Genomic DNA, 9,910 nt, shown 5'->3' with positions numbered 1-9,910 from the left:
GACCGAAGCCTGGTCCCCACAAAGAGAAACCCTGTTTTAGGGTCAGGGGTCAGAGTTAGGACTAAGGTGTGAATTGAGTTTTGGTTAGGGTTAGGAATGTGATGGCTAGGGTTAGGAAAAGGGTAAAGGTCAGATTTAGGCTGTAGAAATTCATGGAAGTCAAAGGAAAGTCCCCACAAAGACTTTCCACGCAAAGCCACGCAAACGTGTGTGTGTGTGTGTGTGTGTGTGTGTGTGTGTGTGTGTGTGTGTGTGTGTGTGTGTGTGTGTGTGTGTTACTAACCCAGAGAGAGGTTTTCCTTAGAAAGGTCGGTCAGTTTAAGTTTAAGTGGGGTATATCTGTCGTTTGACTCAAACAGACCAAACCTCTTGTTCTGAATCTTGACCACGGTCAGCAGAGGCCAGTCCAAGTTGTAGTTCCAGTTGCTCTTCACAGACGGGCCCAGTTCTTTCCCCAAGACTTTGGTTAAACTCGGAAACAGACTCTGTGAACGTAAAGCACAGAGACTCAACAAAATGACTGACATAAAAAGGAACATAACTACTACGATGAGACTGATGACAGATGTGTGCTTCTTCAAAATTATTTAAACTTCTCCATCAGTCAGAGTGAATAGATCTGGTTTGGTTTTATCTCACATTCCAGCTTCGTTCTCCGTCTGGTTCGATTTAAAATACGAAACATGAATCATCTTTCAGACCTCAAAGCAACAACGTCTTTATTCTGCACCAAGTCAGAAACCATGTCTAATGACGGTTGTCTTACCTCTGCCATGTCGGCTGCTGCAGGTTGAATCTGGACACCTGAAGTGAACCGGAGCCGTTTCCTCCAGCCTTTAAATAAGAATGAAACTGGAGCGGTCTCTGCCCCAACATGCAGACAGTGTGTTTTCACGTGAATCTGATTCCTGAGCTGTTCCTTGGAACATGAGTGGGAATCTGTCCAACCGTCTTTTACGGTCAATGAAGATGAGTTAATCTTCATCACTAAGAAATCAATTACCATCACATCATTATGTTTGAGTCCTGCTTGGAGTGAAATGAATGATAATGGATGAATTAAATATGCTTCTGTTGAACACATCAAGGTTTTACCTGAAACTCGGTGTTAATTTCTCAATCGTAATTTATTAAGATACAGCAGGAGATGGAAAGATAAAGCCATCTGAAAGTGTTAAAACTACTAACCATTACCTTTAAACTTTCTCTCTGTTAATACCTATGCAGAGAAATGCAGCCTTATTTAAAGTAGGGGTGCACCGATTACAGTTTTCTGGCTGATCGCCGATTACTGATCTTTTAAAAAACTCAGATACCAATTTTTTGTCTGAAATGTTGCTGAATATAGCAAGAAACTTGTTGAGTTGGCAACAGTGGGGTCACTATTGTTAATTGTAAATGTGGAGACATCTTGGAGGGCCAGTTTGTCACTGGAGAGCAAGAGAGGACAGTGGTTGATTCTTAGACCTTTGCCAAGTTAGATAAGATTGGTGGATAAGATTGGCTTCATATGTAAAAATCAGCCAATCATCGATCTCCGAAAATTAAGGAAATTGGCACAGATAAATCGGTTGGCCGTGCATTCCTAATTTGATCTACTTTGAGGTTCACAGAAAGCCAAGTGAAGAAGCTGTTACCGAACTCCTTCACTGCCTCAGAGACTAAAAGGTATTTCTCACAAAACTACCTTTTCGTGAGAAATTCTGCTAATTCTTTGCAGGCAGTAAAAAGTTGCTCCAGGCTGTGATAGTACGGTTCCATTTCTCTGATAATGAAAACAGGAAAAGCAAGTTCCTGAATATCAATCCCTCTCAAGTCAAACACAGAGAAGCACGTAGACACATGTAACCCTGCATGACCAGGCCACTGAGTCGGGTGTGTTGGAGCTGCAGGATGGTGGCGCTCATGGACTGGAGCTGAATGGTTGGTGGTGTTTCACCAATATGGAGACAACAGCTGTAACTTGGTCACAAAGAGAGAACGGCTCATGCAGAGGAGCTCAGTGTGGAGACGTCACCAACAATCTGCAGAGCAAAGAGCCAAAGACTCCAAGAACACAGAGATCCAGACATCCGACACCGGTAACAAGACAAAGCCTGACATAAACGGTAAAAATGCTTCATCTTCTCCAGAGAACCCCAAAACGTTTCCCCCTACATTCAGGCATTCACAGCCTGATGGCGGTGAGCTACTGGACCGTAGCCAGAGCTGCCCTGGGCATCTGGCTGAGGCGTAACGCTCTGGTACCGAACTCTAGAGCAGCGGAGAACCGTTTTCTGGGAGACAAGAGCTTCAGATAGAGCCACACAGAAAACAACTACTGAAAAAACGTATCACTTTCTGCCAGAAGAGATTTAGTTAGTTACAACCACCACTCCCTGCAGTCGCTCATCACCACACCCAGATCCAACTGAAAAGACAAAAATGTTCCACATTGCAACATTTGCCTTCTTTCTCCACCCACACATCAACCGACTCTCTTTCTGAGACAAGCCTCAGGGGTTTGAGCAGCAAACGGCAGGAAATGTGGGAAACATTCAACAGTTGGGTCGTCTTTATACCAATAATACATATATTTCACTGCCAAGAACTACAAGAAAGCCGGTTTGAAAGAGCTGGTTGGTCCCTTGCTGTAATTTGCAGAGCTCAGCAGGTTCAGCACACGGTAAAAATCCAGAAAACAGAAAACAGCACATAAAAATTATCAAATCAAGTTTTTTCCCCTGAAACTGTGGCTGAGTTAACTTTGTGAATGTAACAAATTTGCAAGGAAACACAGAGAGATGGGCTGCACGGTGGTGCAGTGGTAGAGCTGTTGCCTTGCAGCAAGAAGGTTCTGRGTTCGATTCCCGGTCTTTCTGCATGGAGTCTCCATGTTCTCCCTGTGCATGGTGGGTTTTCTCCTGGTACTCCGGTTTCCTCCCACAGTCCAAAAACATGACAAGTTAATTGGTCTCTCTGTCCAGGTGGCCTGTCCAGGTGACCCCGCCTCTCGCCCGGTACCTTAGCTGGAGAGGCAGCAGCACCTCCTGACCCCACTGAGGGACCAGGGTGTAAGAAATGGAAGGATGGACAGACAGAGAGAGAGAGAGAGAGAGAGAGAGAGAGAGAGAATCCCATTGTCCCCAAGAGGCAGACAAAATCAGATTAAAAACCTTCAACTTGTTCTTGATAAAACTGTGAAAGTTCTTGGATCCAAAAAAAAGAGATAGAAGCAGCATTCTGGAGAGTAAGTCCAGATCCTGACCGCTCAACCTTTGGCCGGTTGGTCGGCCTCATCAGGGTTGCAGTTCTTCTCTCAAAACCCTGATGGTTTTCACAATCTCTTCTTCCCGATGTGAACCCAAAGACTGTCTCTGAGGGACACCCCGAACGGCAGCGAGTTCTTCTGCTTTGGGCGACGCCTTTGCCTTTTGGACGAACCGATAAAATCATCCGTCTTTACTGGAAAATTCCCCTTTTTGGCTTTGAAACTCTTGTGAAGAGTCTCCCTGCGGTTCTCTGTCCAAAGCAACTTCCCCATTTCTCACAGCAGCTTCTGCTCCTCATCTCACCATCATCACATCGTATCCATTCGCAACCAAAGCGTCAGATTTATCAGAGACGTTTACAACTTCTTGTGTTTAGACATAGAAAGAAAACAATTAAAGCATTTTTCATGAGACAGAACAGCTTCATGACCTGTACTAAGGTTTTTCTTGTTGGTTTTAGATGTTTTGCTAGTTTCCAGTCGGCTTCTAAACTTGATCATGAACTGGTTCAACACACCAGCCTTTGTCTAATAGTTCCTAGAGATAACTGTCCCTGTTAAACCCATCAGTTTTGCCTCATTACTGCTGATAAACTAAACATTATTCACACCTGAGAACATCCTAAAACCCTCGAGTGATTCTAAAACCATCTAATCTGTCCTTATTTAATCCTTATTTCTTATCTTGTCTCCATCCTGGAGTTGCATCATCCTAATAAATATCCTCATGATACACTTACAACCTTTAAGACAGGAAGAAACCCAATGAATGTTAAAGTGAGTACTCTACATTGATCAGTAAGTAATAAAGGTTTCTGATTATTTGTAAATAATAATAAATCCCATTTCTTTTACAGAACCTCAAAGTCTGCAGTCAGGAAACTGTAACTTCCTCCTGCAGTTCCTGTTGAGTCACAACCTTTAAACCCCTTCAGGTAAAACTGAGGCTCTGCCTCCACCTGTGATTGAGCCATAGATCTATGATCTGGTGCCTCTCTGCCTTCTTGGAGACGTTTCGTCTGTCAAAGCTAGAATGTGAGATGAAGTCAGCCATCATTCCGACTAGATATCCACCTGTTGACTCGTCCGATCTTCAGGTTCTGGTGCTTACAGTGAAATGAGGTCACTTTACAGTCTGCTCTGCCTGAAGAAGTTCGCTTCTTTCAGTTCAAGTTTTACATTTTATTATGTTGTTTTGACTAAGTTTTCAGAAAAAACATTCTACCCTTCTTTATTTACAGCACACTTTAAAAATGACCAAAATGCTACATAGAAAAATATTAAGCTAAAGGAAGACAGACAAAAGTTTTGAAGTAGCAAAACCACAAGATAAAACAGTAATAAACCAATTCAGCAGCCCAATAATCCTGGGTTCAGATGGAGACAGAAGAGATTTGTCAAACATTTTGGTCTTTGCTTAGTTTAAATACGTGTCTGTTATGGATTCTGTGTTTTCCTCCATTTCTTTTATCTGCTTCCATGCTGCAGCTGACATAACCATGTTTATGTGAGTCTGCCGGCAGTCGTATGTAAACAGCCTGAAACTGAGTAACTTCCCTTCAGGTACAGACTGAAGAATGAAAGCTGAGCTCTTTGCCTCTCCTGGTTCCGTCCATCAGGAGCTCAGTGGACCAGAGCTGGACGGTGACTGTAGCTCTGGTTCTGATCCGTTTGGATGACATGTGTGGTTTCTAACGTTTCGTCATTATATGTTTTCACATAACAAAATCACATCATTTTTCAAGGTAATTTACACTGCGCAGTTCTGGTCGGGTTCTGGAACTAACGGACCTGGTGGAGCACAGAGACAGAAATGAATGATCAGAAGAAGAATCTGGAGAAACTCCTGCTAGTTTAAATTATGGACTGTTTTTGCTTGGCAGCCCAGAACAGGAACGTTAGGTTTAGGGTTAGTGTTAGTGTTAGGGTAGAGTTAGGGTTAGGGGTTAGGGTTAGGGTTATTTTACATTCTTCAGGAATCAGAACAAACTTGAATCCAGAGCAACTCGCCTTCCTACCAGCGATCAACATGATCAGAACAAGAATCCAGAGAAACGCCAGTAGTTTACAAATTACTCACCAATTATCTTAAACACGGGGAGCTAATATGTAGCTTTATACTTTTTCCCGTTTTGCTCTTTCCTTTGTCATTCTGTTTGAATTTCCTGTAAAGCTCTTTGCTGCTGAAAATGTGCTATATAAATAACATTATCAAGCATCATATTCTTGGTTCTTATTTAACAACCTGAATCTGTAAAAGGTCCTGAAACAGGAAGTCGTCTGTAGACATTCATTTGAGTGAATTAAATGGCTGATATTCAAGAAAGATTTCTGCTGAATAATTTGTTCATGTTTATAACTTTTCATGTGTGCAAAATCTTGGATTTTCCCTCCGTCTTTGTTTTAGCTGCAGTAAAGAGCCGTTCTGTGTTTTACTCAATGAAACACAGCAGGGGGCGTTGCCGTGGTGAACTGTGGCCCTATGAGTGGACGTTGTGCTGCAGCAGGCTGAGTCCTCGCACGGCGACATACAGCAGCTCCAGCACAGCCTCAGGACAGGAGTCTGGATAATCCCAGTTTGCCACCAGATCGCTCCGATTATTGGCTGAACAAAGGAATCTTGCCACCCAGTGGAGCTCACCGTCCTCCTGCAGGGGGCGCAGCTGAGGCTGGACATGTCTGCCCTGACCAAGCACCAGCTGCCCCATCTGAAGACCAACACAGACTGATTAACTGGAGAATCCATGAAGTCAAGATCTAAACGAGGGAATAAACCAACCATGGAGATGATGCAGGTCAGTGTTTCAGGGCCGCTTTTGGCCAGAACAGCTGCAGTGACGCCTGGTAGAGCTGCACAGAAACAAGATGAGCTACATCAGATCAATGATGCCTCGTCCTCGCAGGGCCACTGGTGTCCGTCTGCAGGTCACCTGTCCATCAGAGGACAACATGCAGTCACACCTGGACAACATTCAGACTAAATGAACCCAACAGTCACGTTTCAGAGCAGCAGGAGGAAGGCAGAGCGTCCAGAGACCCAGCTGCTGCAAAGTGAGGATTTACCCTCCAAGGCGCTGACCAGCAGGTGAACAGCTTCGATCTGGAAGCAGAGGAAACATCGAGGAGAGCCATGAGCCAGACGACGGCTTCAGACTGAGGACGCCGATATTCTCCATAACGGATCTGATCCAGCTGCCAGGAGGACAAGGAGCCTTTCAGTCACATGACGGGTTTCCACCTGAGCGAGGTCGGTCTGGATGTCTCCTACCGCGTCCTCCAGCAGACTCAGAGCGTCTCTGTCCTCCAGAATCTGTCTCAGCTCCCTCAGCAGGTAACGCCGGCCGGCCAGAGGCATCAGGACATTGTGTTTGCTTTGCAGTCCTGCAGGAAAAACCCAGAACTTCACATCCCACCTGTCTGCTGCGGCTTCATGGAGATCGTTCCTTTCTGAGGTCAGACTCAAGAAAATGAAATTCACTTATTATGGCTCTAATAAATGATGGTTTAATCTGTTCTGCTATGATCATTTGTCATCATTTTAGCAAAGTAAATCACACATTTCTAGAAACGACTGAGTTGGTAAGTGATATTTTATTAAATAAATCAATTAGACCACATGTGTCAAACTCAAGGCCCGGGGGCCAAATCTGGCCCGCCGTAGCTTTTTATGTGGCCCTCCAGACTCCAGATTACATCAATAAGTCCCTCCAGTTTTTCACAAATACACAAAATTCATACAAAATCAACAGATCCCCACATTCTTTCTGATTTTACTGACATTTTTTCTCAAAACTGGACAAAAACATTAATTTAACCTCACTTGATGTCAAGTTATATATGCGACTGATACAGCAATTGATAAAAAGTCACATTTAACATCATATATTAGCGCAAATATTGTAAAAAATTCCTGACAAATATTCCTATCTTGTCACTACAAAATCTATGATTTTGATAGCAAAAAAAAAACACAAAAACAATCACAAAGTCCTGGTTGGACTAATCAGTGTGAATTATCAATATAATTTCACTTTAAGTTACACTTATTAGATGCTGAAACATCTATTCATTAACATTTTAACAATTTAATGGTTTTTATCAATATATTCTGGAACAACCGGCCCTTTTGAGAACATTCCGATTTTCGATACGGCCCAAAATGAAAATGAGTTCGACACCACTGAATTAGACGAATGGAAAAAATATCCTGAACTAAACATCCCAAACTTTTAGAAACAAACCTTCAATCAGAATCGGGATTTTCTCACCGTGGAAAATCTCAGTACTTGCTAGAAAAAGCATCAATGAGAAACAGAAAACATCACAGCCTATTTATTTCAGAGAGACGAATGAAAAGGGAAAACTAGGGAAATAAGGAATAAACTCAGACCTCGAACTGAAGACTCTGAAGAAAATCCTGATCGGATAAAACAAACAGAAGTTCTTTTAAAAAGAGAATCAGAAACATGAAGCCAAACTGATCATGAAGAGCTAAATGTCTCAGATCACAGAGGGACGGACACAAACGCTGGTCTTACTCTGGACACCGTCCTCTGTGGTCAACTCTCTCAGGACAAAAGCGAAGGTTTTGTCCTGCGGCACAGTGAACTTGGGCTTATCTGCTTTCTCTCCCTGGAAATCAAGCAGAAGCATCAGAGATCTGTTGTTCTGGCTGGAAACAGAGTCGCCTGGTTCTGGTTCTGCAGCTCGTTGTTGTTCAGCCCATTTTAAAAGGTGCTGTAAACAACGACGGCTCCGTTTCAAAACCTTGTATTGGATCCAAGGTGGTTTCAGGAAACAGTTGGAGCCAAAGTAGAAGTTGGAACCAGCTTCACTGATCAACACTCTGCTGCTCTTTTTATTGATCCGTCTGAAGCGTTCGACACAGTGGAACCAGCATCCTGAGTCAAAGGCCGTCAGATAAGATGGTTTTCTAATCACAATGCATGATATTTAAATTATTGGTCATCAGATTATTTAAATATCAAAGGTTGAACCATTGAACTGTTTTCATTTCTAAGTCCTGCAGACTCAGCCTGCATGGATCAAATGTCTTTAACTCTCCTGATTCAGACGATGGCCGTTCGATTTCATCCCTACTGACCGACTGAGGCGGCGCTTCAGGCTCTGAATGATCCTTATTGCACAGAGTCACCTGTGACCTGCTGGGGTCCCACGTGTCACATGACATCCGGCGTCCAATAAGAAACCACATTCATATCTAGGAGTAACTTGGAGATGCCAGTCAGTCCCAGACCGGGTCTCTTGCTGCAGGACGGTAGACGACTGTCGACGTCCACTGAGCTTCTTCTGACTAGAGATAAATATTATACCAGTGTTTCTCAACCTTTTTTGGGCCAGCGCCCCCCTAGCCCTAATCCAGGTCCCTCACCGCCCCCCACCAAAGAATTTGTAGGTTACTTTGCACTGACAATTATTTTATTATTAATATTACTATCGTAGATGTTTTGAATCGGCGCACCGATTATGTTTTCCCGTACACTTCGCGCGCCTTACGCTCCTTCACCTCGCGCACATAACGGGGTAAATGTAGCAAGTTTTGCCCTAAACGTATCGGCGTCTGGAGGAGGAGGGTCAACGGGTGTAACGCTGAACTGATGCGGAGCGGAGCTGCGCCATGAAGCTACAAACACTGAATAGAAGAAGAGCTGCCATCAATACAGTTGCAGCTAAACATGATTTAATGTGACACAATACAGTTTTACCAAGTTGCTCAAAGTCTAAACTGGTATTGTTGTGGATTTAAGGTGTAAAGTTTACCTTCGACCAAACGCCCCCCAAAGGAATCCCAGCGCCCCCCTTTTGTAAAAATGTCTTCCAGCGCCCCCTGCCGTCCTCTGAACGGCCCCTGGGGGGCGGTACCGCCCACGTTGAGAACCGCTATATTAGAATGAATTGTTTTCCCCTCAGGCGGCTTGCATCCAGCATGGCGCCATCAGTCCAAATGAGCGACTCAGAGATAACTGATTCGAGTTACAGAGATTAGGATCCCACTGCCTCTGATGGGCGCCACCCTTTGGCCACTTCGAGTCCTGCGCCACTGAACGTTACAGACAAAGGAGCTGGAGACGTGGAAATCCTTCACCAAAACCTCAGCTCTCGGCTCTGGAAGGACAAAATGCAGGAGAATGAGAACGGCTCAGTCCGGCCAGCAGGTGGCGCTGTGGTAGCAGGAGAATGAGAACGGCTCAGTCCGGTCAGCAGGTGGCGCTGTGGTAGCAGAGTATATCTGTAAGTTTTTCAAACATTGAATTCACTTATTTCTGTTCATGATGGGTTTCAAGCTACTGACAACCAACCACTGAGAAAATCACAGCAGAACAATCAGACGACACTAAACTCCTGATTACACATCTATACTTCACCATCTATACTTCACTATCTATGTGATGTATAGATCACATAGATCTATACATCTATGGGATCTATACATAGATGTATAGATCATCTATGTATAGATCACGTGGGGTCAGCGGTATCTATACATCACTGCTGACCCCACGCTGCCACCACCGATCTCTCGCCGCCACCGCCAACCCCCATGACCCCACCCTGCCACTGCTGACCCTCACGCCGCCCCACCCCAGACCCTACGCTGCCACCGCATACCCCACCAGGCTCGTAGCTCAGACCGGATGA

The 9,910-nt window shown here is 44.3% G+C and overlaps 1 protein-coding gene and 1 long non-coding RNA gene across 2 annotated transcripts in view; both read right to left on the bottom strand.

The window, feature by feature from the left end:
- The window catches only part of LOC103474048 (uncharacterized), a 4,058-nt gene extending 3,182 nt beyond the window's left edge, over positions 1–876 (bottom strand). Inside the window, exons 1-2 of the mRNA XM_008424766.2 lie at positions 767–876; positions 284–485 (exon numbers count right to left, since the gene is read on the bottom strand). Coding sequence (XP_008422988.2) covers positions 284–485; positions 767–775 — 211 coding nt within the window. The 5' untranslated portion in view covers positions 776–876. The remainder of the gene's footprint in view (positions 1–283; positions 486–766) is intronic.
- Positions 877–4,463: 3,587 nt separating this feature from the next.
- Positions 4,464–6,844, bottom strand: LOC108166761 (uncharacterized). Its single transcript, XR_001777134.1, has 2 exons — positions 6,030–6,844; positions 4,464–5,958 (listed from the first exon to the last, which is right to left on the bottom strand). It is a non-coding gene; the product is annotated as an uncharacterized LOC108166761 (long non-coding RNA).
- Between the last annotated feature and the right edge of the window lie 3,066 nt (positions 6,845–9,910).

The sequence above is a fragment of the Poecilia reticulata genome, linkage group LG12 (assembly GCF_000633615.1).
Source record: "Poecilia reticulata strain Guanapo linkage group LG12, Guppy_female_1.0+MT, whole genome shotgun sequence".
In the NCBI taxonomy this organism is placed as follows: Eukaryota; Metazoa; Chordata; class Actinopteri; order Cyprinodontiformes; family Poeciliidae; genus Poecilia; species Poecilia reticulata.
The sequence above is the reverse complement of the archived record's forward strand: the minus strand, read 5'-3'. Positions and strand labels throughout refer to the sequence as shown.